This window comes from Trachinotus anak, unplaced genomic scaffold (genome assembly GCF_046630095.1).
Source record: "Trachinotus anak isolate AG129_WGS33_773 ecotype Australia unplaced genomic scaffold, CSIRO_AGI_Tana_v1 ptg000002l, whole genome shotgun sequence".
NCBI classification, from domain to species: Eukaryota; Metazoa; Chordata; class Actinopteri; order Carangiformes; family Carangidae; genus Trachinotus; species Trachinotus anak.
This window is the reverse complement of record NW_027273853.1, coordinates 13,724,039-13,738,363: the sequence shown is the minus strand read 5'-3', so window position 1 is coordinate 13,738,363 and position 14,325 is coordinate 13,724,039. Positions and strand designations below refer to the sequence as shown.

The 14,325-nt window shown below is 38.0% G+C and overlaps 1 protein-coding gene across 1 annotated transcript; it reads left to right on the top strand.

The window, feature by feature from the left end:
- The first annotated feature begins 11,731 nt into the window (after window positions 1–11,731).
- LOC139633765 (ras-related and estrogen-regulated growth inhibitor-like protein) lies at window positions 11,732–13,933 on the top strand. The gene is made up of 4 exons (XM_071499673.1): window positions 11,732–11,921; window positions 12,013–12,066; window positions 12,155–12,231; window positions 12,784–13,933. Exons 1-4 carry the CDS (start codon window positions 11,873–11,875, stop codon window positions 13,207–13,209), a joined length of 606 nt encoding a protein of 201 aa, XP_071355774.1. The 5' UTR covers window positions 11,732–11,872; the 3' UTR covers window positions 13,210–13,933.
- Window positions 13,934–14,325: the final 392 nt, after the last annotated feature.

The following is a 14,325-nucleotide window of genomic DNA, read 5'->3' as shown; positions in this document are numbered from 1 at the left end:
CATTACCTGCAGCTGTCAAGCCTAGTTTTTGTCTCTGTGCTACGACTGAAAACTCAAACACAAAACATGACCTGCACATTAAAAAAAAAAAAAAAAAACAGAACATCTGCAGCTCTCTATTTTTTTTTGACTCAGTGCTGATTCAAGACTGCTCTTACAGAGTTGTGCGTTCGTTTGCACAGTCCTCGTCTCATCTGTCATTAGATCTCAGCATCCATCCGAAAATCTTCAGCCCTGCTCTTACGCTGCAGCAGTTGCCATGGAAACAGTTCCGGGTGGATATGGGCAGCAGGCTCAGTGCAGAGGGACTTGGTACTCATCTTGTGAACTTATCAACAGATTTAATAGGAAATGAGATGTGTGAATTACTGTAAAAACACTGTGGGTACGGGTAACTGCTGATCCTGCATCTGCTTCATTAAGCTGCTACTTGGTGTTTTTCTCTCTCTGTAATCTACTTAAGCTACAACTTGTATGGATTTTATAAGTACTATGCCCCTTCAATGTGACTGAAGATGACTAGATCTGTGCTTTGCTTTGATTGAAATAAATTACAATTAGCTTAGCAGTTAGCTTGGCCTTGTAGAAAGATTGTTTGCAGGGGGCAAGAGCCTCCCTGACTCTCTTCAGAGAAGCACTTGTAAAACTCACCAGTAGTACATTATATCTTGTTGCTTTAATCCATACAAAAAACATCACATAAATATTAGGTTTATGGAGCATTATGTGCTCTAGGTATTTTTGACAGTATTTTTTTTTTTGTAGATTTTTGAACTATGGACAGAGACAGGCCAGCTGCTTCCCTCTGTTTTCAGTGTTTGCATTTTAAAATGCCATATTTTATGCCTTTAAGGCTACATCGGTTTGATGAATGGAGTTTGCTCTTGTCTGTGCCTCATGTTGTCTATTTCTATCGAAACTGCATATTTCTTACATCAAGTCTGCATGATATTACTTAAAGTCTGTTCAATTTCAGAATGGAAATACAATGGTTTCAATTCATCACTATCTGTTATATAACTTTAAGACAATAACTGTCTGACTGACATGACTAAAGTTACTTACTTTTTCGTATCCAAACTCACACGCAAAACAAAAAAAAAACAAAGAAAAAACACAAATGTAACACAGCTGAAACCATTCCTCCATGAATTCCACTGCATGTTCAGACAGTGTCAGCTTCCTGCCTCAGTCTGGACTCAGAGCTGTCTCCTTCAGCCCAGGTCTCAGGTGCTACATAACGCAGCAACGCATCTCACAGATATCAAAACAAAATATTCAGTGGAAACCTCCAACATGTTTCCTGCAGTGTCATAAACCCATGTGTAAGATAAGCAGTGGCTTGGGCCTTATTCACTTTCATAATGTGCCAAAAACACCCAAAAAATTGGATTCATACTGTGCCACTTCGCAGACTTTATAGCCAACTCAGACTGTTTGTCCTCTCAATATGAGATCAGAGTTGTCATCCCTCATTTCTTTTAACATAGACAAGAGAAGAGTAACTGAGGATTAACAGCGCAGAATTTGCCTACCAATATTTGATGCCTTGGTCCACTTGCTTGCAGTCACGACTGACCAAAAGTGTAGTTACACCTCGAACCCAAACCATTCCTCAGACATCAGCAAAGATCCTTAGGACAAATAAATACTGCATGAGTGTAAGGACAGTTATATGGCATTTGCAGCTTCAGTTGGGAGTTACTAAAATGTCATGAGGCACTTTTTGTGATTGTGTTTCGTCTAAATATAGCGTGCTGCTGCCCGTTCTACATTTTAAACCATTTCATGCTGCAGCTCTGCTGTCTATTTTTACACTGGTATCAATAGAGAGGGCAGCGTGTGGTTTTAAAATAGAGTGATATCATCTCCACTGCTGGGGAGAGGGTTTCAAACATAGCACATATAAAGGCTGAGGCTGAAGAGCCTGCTGGTCACTCAGCTCTAATCCAGATGATCTTTCCTGGAACATGTGTTGTTAAAAAAAGTTACCGCACCCAGCAGAGGTATTTCTCCAAAAGTTCAAGTAAATAATTGTTGACATTTCTGAGGACATGTTTAACACCAGTTCAGCCTGTTTTATGAGAATGACACAGAAAGTTTGCAGTGCAACTTCAACATTCACATGGAGAGAAATGGCGAAGTTGCTATAACCAGACAGACGAGTCGGATGGCTTCCACACAAAGAATCAACAAAGAAAGAAGCACTGTGAGCCAGGTGAGCACGGGAAAAACCCGCACACATAAAAAGTTTTGAGTTACAAATGGGGATGGATGGAAACAATGGCAGAAGAATGGCAGACAGAAGAGATCACCCTTGGGAAGCACTGAGAGGACGTTTCAGCCAGACTTTGAGTAGTCACAGTTTTTTTTTTCACACTAGTCCCCATTTGTCTGTCAAAACAATATTTGCAAACATGAACGACTCACTCGCACAGAGTCGAGGTGTGTAGATGCCCATAACATGTGAAACCTGCAGCGACTGCACTGGAACTTTGTTGACTCATTTTGGAGCTGTCATTACCCAAAGAGCATCATTTTAATGCCTTGTAATCATGCAAACCAGAAATATACAAATGTCTCCTGAAAAAACCCAGAAGTGCCTGTTCATTGTCACAGGAAAATTCCCTGTTTGCTTTACACTGTCCCGAGACACGGATCTGAACAAAATTCAATGGTTCAGTTAAACAGCTTATCACAATAACTGCATATTGTGTATTTTATGTTAAGAAGTTTAAGGAAAAATCTTACGTAACCTTAAGCAGTGGTCACATGCCTTGGGATCACTTTCTTACCACAATGTGCTACAGTTGAGCCCAAACTTATTTTGTCTGCCCTGTGCACAGTCAGTGTGTGAGAGATTACTTTCACCAATATCACATTAATGGTCTGTAAAATTCCCACATACTGAAAATCAAGTCCTTAAAATGGGTTAATTATTTGGAATTATATTTTTCTATTTTATGTCACATATGTATATTTATACTGTACATACATACATAACAGCCTTGAAATATAAACTAATACATACTAACCTTTCTTCACAATGCCAAGGATAAAAGTATTTCAAAAATACTTAAATCAGCCAGTTAAATACACTGCATAGTCGGTTTCTTTTTAATTAATTGTAGAATATAGAGGTTGCTAAAATCCACAAATGTCCATAGAAAGTACATAACCACTGTGTCCTCATTTGTAGCTTTGGCCCTAGCTGCATGCCCACATGATGATAACTGACCATAAGAAATAATCTCTGTCTCTCTTTAGAGTTAAGGGACTAAAATGTTACTAGACACCTAAAGCAGAAATAAAGAGAACACCAGTCGATGGTTATGAGTAGAAAGTTTTATTGCAAAAAGTATATGTTCTGTCATGTGACCTTTTTTGAAATGTGAATTACCACAGGCCTGTAATCCTGTTAATTAAAGCCTTCTTGCTGTAGCTCAGCTACAACTGGCAACTATGGAGAAGCAAACTCATAAATCAAACATTGCCATTCTGGACTTAAATGGGAAGTTAAAGCAAAAACTTTGTTCAGGATGGGTGGGGTTATCCACACAGGATTTGACAGCCATCCCACAGAAAACAGCACTACCTCTGCAGTATGGTCTAAAACAGGATTCATCCCTTCACTCAGCAGATTTCATCGCTTCTTTTGCAAGCAAGATATTTTAGTCGCTGACATTTTGATTGCCATTGTTTGGCATGTGGTGGGCTGATAATTCACGTTGAAAAGCTGACTAATGAGGCACCACATCCAAAAGGCTCTCTGTCACTGGAGGCTGTCCAGAGTTAAAATGATTTCATGCAACTGAGGAGATAATTCACTTAGAATTTTTGCCCACCACAGCACAAGATATGCATGTGACTTTTCAGGCCCCAGCACATTTCTCATCTCTGTAGATCAGTCTTAACAATTTCAATATTTACATGTTATGTTGTTACAGCAACATTTGTTCTGGTAACAACGGACATATTTCATGATGTCTTCAGCACAGACTCTTCAACCTTGGCTCAAAACACAGATATAAAGTGACCTATGGTGAAAAGACTTATGTATGATTTAATCTCTGTCTCTCTCAAGGCATAAACTCTTGTCAAACATCGGCAGTATTGTTGCCCCAGTCTGTCTCAAGCTATTTACATACAGTAAATGTATACCAATAAACAGCAAGCTGCTCAGTGTCTGAACTCTACTGTTACCACAAACTGCATAAACTCAGGAATAACATGATTCTGCTCTGATCTACAGAGAATTAAAGTTTTAGTGAAAAAAAAAGATCTGAAATAGACAAAAATGAATGTTACCCAGTTTTTTTTTATGACAATTAAAGAGATGCACTCCTTGATTTTGTTGTGGCATCTTGGAGTCTCCACAAATTGCAAAGTATCCCCTCAACTCCAGGCAGCTATATACTGCTGGAAATGAGGCTGATAAGAGTGGGAGAGTGTAAGAGGCCCTAAAACCAAAACAAATATCTGAAAGACACGAAAACTCTCTGTTGAGCTAATGGGAACTGTAGAGCTGGATGATAATTGTCTATGAGACTGTCACTATACAAGTGACGACTTTTGCATTGCACCATCATTTGTTAATTGTTAATATGAAAATCTTGATTTGTGCAGCTTTAAAGTTATATAAATGTGAATGTTTTGCCAAACATTGCGCTCTTATAAAAAAGTGGTATAGGGAAACATTCAGTGGCTCTCCTACCCTGGGGCACATACTGAGGGGAAACACGGGGGTGATGGAGAGGACATTATGTGAAATTCTGAAGAGCCTTCAGGGGCCATTACAAACCACTTAGCATGTTTATACCATGAAATATTCAGGCAGCACTTTTCCCAGTAACCACACAACCGTTTTTGAAGTCAAATGAAAACAAACTAAAAAGCAACATGTGAACATATGGTTGCTTGACAAACTCACTTGCAGAGGGACAGTAGCCTGGAAAAGATGAATTGTCATCGAGGACGTTTGCAAAGTGGAGTCAGTACTGAATGTGCCATTAAGTCACATGTTTCATATGACGTAGGGAGATTATATATGATAATATCTGCATGGACAACAGCTCATACTTATATTTTTAATCAGATGCAAGCTAAAAACAGAATTCAGTTGGGGACATTGTAAAGGATTACAGTTATTTATTAACCATCTCCGTATTTGCTAGATTTTCTTTGGAGAGGCCTCTTTCCTCCTCTTACCCTGCCAACATTGGCAGGGATAGAGGAGGAATTATTTCAGTCTCTGTATATAAAAGGTGCCTTTCTTCCTTATCCTGTAATTCTGATGGTGCAAGTCTGAAAGCTTCCTTCCTGTCTGGGAAATGACATGCTAATGGCCTGCTCTTCCCTCTTCTCCAGTCCTGTATCACAGCTGCCTAATGAGAGCATCAGTGTATAAGTGCCTGCTGATGATGGATGCCTTCAGTTTTATCAGCTGCAAGCAACTGATGCTAGTAGTCCAGAAGATATGATCTTTTCACTTTGGACCGAAATGCTCCATCTGTCTGTGTCTGTAGAGGTCCATTCTAAATATTTCTGTTCAGATGGTGCACATACTGTGTTTAAAGCTGTTCTATTCAATGTTTTTAGCCATGCTAGCAGCAATGGCTAGGATGGCAATGTACCAGTTATTTGGTCCACCACTGTGGTCCAGACTTAAATATCTCAACAACAGTCAGTTGGATTGAGATGAACTTCAGTAAAGACAGACATGGCCACTTGAGGATGTGACCTATTCATATGGGTGGACATTTGTAGCTTTGAGTGAAATGTCTCAAACAATATTGGATGGATGGCAATGACATGTGGTACAGACTGTCATGTTCAGCTCAGAATGAATTGCAATAACTTGTTATGATCAAACACCTGCAAAACTAAGAGCCAAGTGGCAAATGTTAGCACGCTAATGCATGAAACTAAGATGGTGAACATGGTTAATATTATACCTGTTACAGATTAGCATGTTAGCATTGTCACTATTAGATTGCTGATGCTAACATTTAGATCCAATTAGTGGCTGAGCCAATAGTATGATGATAGACTCTTGTCTTGATATATTATCATTGGATTCATTGACTGCTTTTAATGTGAAAGGGGACTGAGTTTCCCTCAGGAGACATTTCCCTCAGGATATGGTCGATGAGCAAATCAGAGCTAAAAGGAGCTTTAATACCGGACTTAAATTCATCAGCTGGCCAGAGATATGTCATTAAATTAATGGTAATGTTGCTCTCCTCTACTCGCAACACATTTGACAGCCTTTGAGATTGTAGCATGTTGTTCTCTTGTCCACAAGTGATCAAAAGAGATATTGATATAGTTGAGTATGAATACACTCCCTTCACTTTGTCTATATTTGTGTGTGAGTGTGTATTACATGAACAATGACCGAATGGGGAAATTACGTATTGGCTGCAAAAGAGTGTGGAAACAGGAAAATGCACAAATGCATTTTTGCTTCAATGAAATCAATACAGGGAGGAAACAGTGTGTATGACAGTCTATGAGGTAGACTATGTTGCCAGTGAGAGTCCTCATCATCTCAGAGAGATGAAAAATACTTTCAGATGGTATGAACTATTTCATAAACTAAGGTTCTCTGGACTTTGTGGAATGTGGATATATTTTCTGCACCTGTATCCTATAACACACTTAGATTGCATAATAGTTTTAAAGTGAGCTGAACATGACTGTAAATTCAATGTGGACACATCTCTGTGAAGCTGAACGTCGTACCAGTTCAGTTTTATCCTTCTCCATTTAAAGTGGCAGATTTCAAATGGAATTGCAAATCAAGTGTACATTTAAATAGGGCCTGCCATCCAACGTCTTTTATCAAGTGGATAGTTTCAGTTTACTTCCTTATCACACAGGGAAACAGGGAAAAGTGGAATTATCACACACATAAAGTGAGTGTAAGTTAAGTCCGTAAGAAGATTTATTTGCATAAGCACACACAGCTGAAGCAGCTTCCTGTGAAGCAGCTTTTGATGAAAAGGCCTTGTTGAGGGAATATAAATACTGTACCACTGAATGTTGCTGAGGTCTTCATTCCTCTTATTATAAATACACATATTTTAACATATTAAAAAACATGTTTGGTATTAACCTCAATACCTACAGTAATACGTTTTCAAAGTACTGTTAGGCATTAAAACACTGAGAGATATAAATGAATTATGGAACATGCAAGATAAAGATGTTTTTCTCCATTAAATCCTTAAAATTCCACTTTTCCATCTTCCATGCTGCCTGATGTCCACTGCACTGACAGCTATATATCACATGCTGGAAACAGTCATACAGGACCATCAGTTTGGTTCAGTTCAGTTTGCTGAAACAGAAGTGTGAGATTCCAGTATCAGCACTGAAGCACATTTTTATAAGTTCTGTTACATTTATGGACTAACTGAAATGTTTCTCATTGAACATAATTTTCTCACTTTAACATCAATTTTCTCCACTGAGACAAAATAAAACTTCACTTCAGAGCTTTAAAGATTTAAACAATGTAATTTGTTCAGCATCTATTAAGACAAAGTCAGACTTTACTGAGACACAGAGGATTTGTTTAACAGACTCCCATTTTCTCTAATGAAATACGTTTCCGAAGCCCACATCATTCTGGAAGCACTGTAGGTAAATAAACTACTGGGTATAAATAATGTTTTGGTCGTATATTCATTTGTTAGGATTCCTGTCATGCCTGAGGACTGAAAACACTCATCACCACTGTAATATATCTGCATATGAAATTTCATGAATATGTCACCTTCACCAGCTTGAAACTTTATGTGCCTCAGATATCAGTGATGAATTTCACACAGACGTGTCATGATGATTAAGGTCACTGATACTGACAACCTGAGAAATGTGAGGACTGGTTTATTCAGTTCATTAAAAAAAAGCACCAGGATTTGATGATAAACATTCACACTCTCAACATTGAATAATTTTCCTCACATTAATGTGTTTTTCATGTAGGGGTCATGTACATTCTTGTGTCTTTTTAAATAAAATCACCAGATTATATTAATCATAATGCATTTGTCTATAATATTGCATTTATTTCATAAATGCAACTGCATGCATTAATGTCTCATTAACACCTCTCCCTATGGTAAATAGAGCTATTAAAATACCACAAGAAAACCACTATTTCCATTACACTTGGTTCCCAATTATATCCACATTTGTGCATTCACAATTAATGCTTCAGTAAACAAGGATAACTACAAATACAGACATTTCTAACCTGCATACCTGCTGAATACTACAAGTAATGAGTCCATGTATCCTATGAAGCACTAAACATGGTATTATTTGTAGTGTTCTCCAGCAATATCTCTGAGTTTTTCCTAACATTTTATATGTGTGAAATTTATGCCAGACAATCCATCATAGCCATCATACATAACATGGAAAAGGCCAAATATTTGAAAACCCATCTGCTCTGAGTTTTCAGTCTTAGAATAATTTATTTATACAAGATAAGATCAGAGATGATAGAGTTGTTTCTGTGGGCTGGTTTTACTGCTGCAGCTTCAATAAACTTCTGGTGTCTTAAGACTTTTAGGTGTATAAGAAATCAGAGGTACATGAAAATGAAAATGTAAAATGTTTTAGGACAGGTGTATCTTCTAATGTAACCTGACCTGATCATGTGTGATTTATACTTGGGTGTATTTTGCTTATGCACATGTTTATATGCGCAGCTAACAGGGGAAATCACATTTGAACAGGAAAAGAGCAGCTGGATAAGATGAAACTAAATCACACACACACACACACACAAACACACAGGGTGGTGGGTATTACAGTCTACAACCAGCCAATTATCTGAGGTTCTGTTTCTGTTCAGCCAATTAGTGTCCAGTCTGACTCCCTGCCTTTTTCTGGGCACAGGAGGCTAATCTGTTGTAGAAGACATTTATTGAAATCTACTACCCCCTTGTGGTGACTGTTTGCAGCAACAAATATAAACACCCTTTGTTTTGTATATGTATGTGCTGAGGGCATTGGAACTATGACCTATGAACTATCTTTTGCTTTGATGAAAAGCTTTGTACAGTCTTTTTATTCTCTCGGTCCCATATTCTGTATGTTGAGCACTTGTTGGCTGCTTTTCTTTCACTCTGCGGTCCAACTCATCCCAAACCATCTCAATTAGGTTTTGGTTAGGTGATAATGTTGGGATATATCTGCTACTTGAACCCTATAAGCATTCATGTAGGCTCTATTTCTGTGGCTGGTAACTCTGATGAACTTCTTCATGAAGTCTTCCTTCCTGAGGACAGTCCTCATGAAAAACAGGTTCATCATGGCATTTGATAGTTTTTGCAACTGCATTTAAACATACATTCAAAGTTCTTGCAATTTTGGGGATTGACTGGTCTTCAAGTCTTAAAGTAATTATAGACTGTTGTTTCTTTTTACTTAGTTTAGCAGTTCTTGATATAATATGGATTAGTACAGTTGTCCAATAGGACTATGTGCTGTATACCAACACTACCATGGCACAAAACAACGGATGGTCTCAAACATGTTAAGAAAGCAAGAAACTCCACATATTAACTTTCAACACGGCACACCTGTTAGTTGAAAAGTATTCAAGGTGACTACCTCATGAAGCTGGTTAAGATAATGCTAATAATGTACAACACATAAAAGTACAGTAATGAGTTCACCAGACACAAAATAACTGCATCATATCACCCTTGTTTGACTGGAAACTTATGTCATAAAATAATATAAAATTAATAATGCTCAGTGTTTATTTTTATTGTTTTATGTGTTATTGTTGTAACACAAACAAAATAATGTGTCATAACCTAGTTGTTTTATGTGCTAGCAACATTATATATTGGAATTTAAAATGTGTCACGTTTTAGGCTATTGAGAAAAAGGCAAAAGAAACTCTTATTAGATGAGCTCAACACAGTTATCTGAAAATGCATTACTCCCTCTGTTTACATGTTTGCTGTCTGTCTGTCTATCTGCTGTGCTGGCTCACCTTAAGTAACTAATACTCACTTCAGTTGCTTTGCGCACCAAGATGGTGATGGCCAAAGGGCAAACTCCACTTAATGGCAACCCACTGTGACGTCACCCACTGGTTTGTGAACTGCTATTTTAAAGCCTTGAGTTTGTAATTTAATTTTTTTTGAAACCAGAAGAAACCATAATTGGATGAGAAGGTGGAGCTGAGGAGGAGTGAGGGGTGGATGCGACCTACTTTGTCCTCTATCCTGACTGTGAGGTAGGTTGCCGTGTGTGGTACAGTCTGTCAATCACACGGTAGTCCCGCCCTAATGCATACCCTGCTTTATCATCTGTTTTCCTCTAAATGGGACCATAAATTTAAAAAAGAACATCATGTTGTATTGAAGAAGACTTGAAACTAATGATTGAGACCATAAACTCATTAGGAAAACGTTTACTGAGGTAATAAATCAAGTGAGAAGTAAAGCTATTTTCCCATAGACTTCAATACAATCTGACTTCTCTTTGCAACAGTGGAGTTGCCCCCTGATGGTCATTAGGTAGAATGCTGATTTAAGGCACTTCCGCATTGGCTTCAGTTTTCAGGTCACCTCGCTCTTTTGGGTGAAAAGATAATTAAAATTCAATTCTCTAACAATTTGAACATGAAGATTAAAGGGGCATTTGACATTTCGTTTTCAAAGACATGATCAGAAAACAAAAAAATCTTGTACTCTAACTGCAAAAATCAGTGTACCTGCAATGTTTCAGTCCGATGAAGGTCTAGCAGGAGTTTTTATTTGCTACCTCAGATCCACTCATTCTGTTCCTACACGCCTGGCTCGCTGATTAGATGTAAAAAGTTAATTAATTAATTTATGTTTTCATATTAATAGCTTTTATCATATTTTCTGATGCAGAAATTATTAAATACAACTCTAAACACAACCTTAAAAATATTGTAATTATTATATATTTTTTTCATAATGATACAAACACATTGACTATACATTTGACCAAAACTGTTATTTACACAGTAACATTTTCTTGTTTTCAAGAAATTTAAATTTTACACTCACAACTTAAAAACTCTGACTGTAAGTACAGCATTACAAGAAAAAAGTTCTGCTTTTAAAAATGTTGCATAAGTTTATCAGCAAAATGTACTGAGTATCAAAAGTGGCCTACTCAATGCAGAAAAAATACCCCTGTGAGTGATACTATTATATCATGAGATGTCACTACTGATCCATTAGTATACAGCCTTTTACTGCTGTAGCTGGTTATGGTGGAGCTAACTGTACTTTTGGGTATGATGATCATATTTTATAGGCTCGTCAGAGGTTTTCATGTAAAATCTTGAACTGAAAAATAGCTATTGCTGTAAGATAAATGTAGTGGAGTAAAACGTAACCTACACCAATTCCATCTAAACTATAGCGGAGTAGAATAATATGAACATACTCAATCACAGCTCCTCAGTAGATGCAACCTGCTCAGTTACATTACACCACTGAAAAGAAACTAATGAAAAAAAAAAAATTTGTGGATTGAGAAAATCAACCTATCCGCCGTTTATGATTATAGGTTGGATTGGATAATAAAACTATAATAAATATTTGGACTTTTCTGTTTATTTCCTGTCGATTACGTCAGTTTTTCTTTTCATTCACGTGTTTCCAGAGACATGTGCGAGATCACTTGAGCGAGACTTTATTGAATCACCGCTGCTGTTGTTGTTGTTGTGCATGATTTGTTTCCTCCGCCCACCTGTCTGAGCTATATTAACCGGCTGTCAGTCGACGGCGGCGGCACAGCAGCGCCAGGTTCCCCGTCACACGCAGATGGAGCAGAGCGGCTCGGCACAGCTGCTTCATTGAAGATGGATGCCAACGTTGTCGTGATGGGCACAGAGAGCGTCGGAAAGTCAGGTAAAGACGTGTCCTCGGAGCGGATCCAGCTCGATGATGTGTCTCTGCTGTGCATGGCGAGTTAAACGTTGTTGTTTTTGTTTTTTTCCAGCGTTGACTGTGCGCCTCTTAACCCGGCGATTCATCGGAGAGTATGGAGATATTGGTGAGTGTCGACTCTGTTTTACTGACATCGATGAAATGCAAGTCAATCGAGCTTCATCGTGAACTAAGCTTTTGTTTTCGTCTTGCAGAGTCCATCTACAGTCACAGTTTTATGGTCGATGGGAGGGAGATCACTCTCAATATTTGGGATTCACCTTGTTCTGAGGTAATGATAAACTGAACTATTTGAACAGTTACTGTTAATAACTTTTGGTGTTAGCAATAGTAAAATGTACAAATGCTCCATTAGAAGTGAAGTTTCTGCATTTAAAATTTTACTTGACAAAAATTTCATAAAAGTTCATTTCACAGTTAGATTATTAGATTTATTATAATTATTGAACTCTTAACATGAACAATATGTAAATGTTGCAGCTGGTGAGCATGTCCTTAATTTTAACTACCCTGCTTACCATTGGGTAGTTTGATATATAACAATACAGTATATAGCTTATATTTTGGAAGATTATGACGTTGTCTCTGTAAAATCTTAATCTGCATTGTAACTATCAATAGCTGTAAAACTGCATGAACTGCTGTACAGTAGTAATATTTCCCTCTGAGAAGTAGTGGAGTAAAACTATAAGTAACACAATGGAAAAACTCAGCAAGTATCCCGTGTATGTACTTTAGTAAAGCACTTATATAAATGTATTGGAAAGTGTACTTTCCATTAAGAGTTGTTTCTGTAGATTTACTTAAATGTATGATTTCACAGGATTTGCCCACGGAGACGTCACTCTTTGAGAAAAAGGTCCAGTGGGCAGATGGCTATGTCCTTGTCTACAGCATCTGTGACAGGGCCAGTTTCAACAGCGTCAGCAGGCTCATTCAGACCATCAAGTCCACCAAAGACTACCTGAACACGGACAAAGCGCCCATAGTGATTGTGGGTAACAAGAGGGACCTGAGCCACAGGCGGACAGTGCAGAGCGAGGAGGGCCGGCTGCTGGCTCTTAACACAGACTGCCACTTCTATGAGGTGTCAGCAGCTGAGAACTACCACAGCGTGCTCATGGTGTTTCACGGGCTGGTGGACAGGATGAAGGACACCAAGCTGACCACAAAGAGGCCTCTGGGGTTCAAGGGCATAGTGAAAAGTATGTCTGCTGTGTTTGCCAGGAGACGGACAGACTCCTTTTAAGTAAGACCATGAAAGAAGAGGAAGGAGTTTTCTATGAATCTGCATTATGTGTGTCCGACGGGATGGATACTACAGTGTCTGTCAGTGAAATGTTACCAAATGTGTCACATGTTACTGTGCCAAAGGTAACAATGTGGCCACCAGAGCCACGCTAAAGAAGTGTGGAGAGACTCCAGAGAAGAAGAAAGCCATTAAAATGGAGACAATGCAATGCGACCGAGGTTACACATGTTTTGTGGTGACAGGTTCAGCTGCACTTCATGCGACACAAGATGAAATTACATAAAACAGTCTTTCTTATCTTACAGATATTTGACATGTAATGTATTATTGTGTGCAACAATGAAGGCAATATCTCCAAGTTATGTTTTCTGTTTTACAGATTACAGATTGTAATAAATTCTATGCACAAATTAAATGTGCCTTTACTTATGGTGGCTATTCTAAAGAGAAAGAACTCTTCAAACCAAAAGTGAAGCCTTTGTGTTGCTGAAAAAAAGTAACTGGAAAATGTCCTGCTCAGTCCTGTAATTAAGACTTGAAAAACATAAAGCAGAAATATTTGTATTTATGCAAGTCTAAAAAAAAAACTCAGTTTCCTATATTTATGAGCTTTCCCATGTTTAATTCATTTATTATGTGTCATGTACTGAATGTATTGTTTGTCTGAACCCTGTTTTACAGCTTCTACTGATTTAAATAAAACACAAAATGTGCAGAAACATATGATTTTCATCTGTTTTGATTTAGAAATTCAGATGTTTTTTGTTTGTTTTTCCAGTGATGTGATTGATGCCCATGGGGAAATACTCATATCACATACGGAGGGATGATAAAGGGGTCAGCTTCAGATCAGCAAGGCTTAATCTGATAGAGACCCAGAGTCTTGCTCAAGGGCACAGGATGGATGCTAATGGAAATCAGTACTTTATTGAGTTGAGCCAAGGTCTGGATGAAGAACAGTCTCCTTACTGATTATATCATCCTACTATCACAAAACCCTTCTCTCGTGACTCTATAGAACATCAGTGTCTTCATTAAAAGTTCTGCAAGAAAGTTTTAGACCACAATATAGTGCAAACAACTATTTCCTATGTAAAGATATAGTAGAGTAAT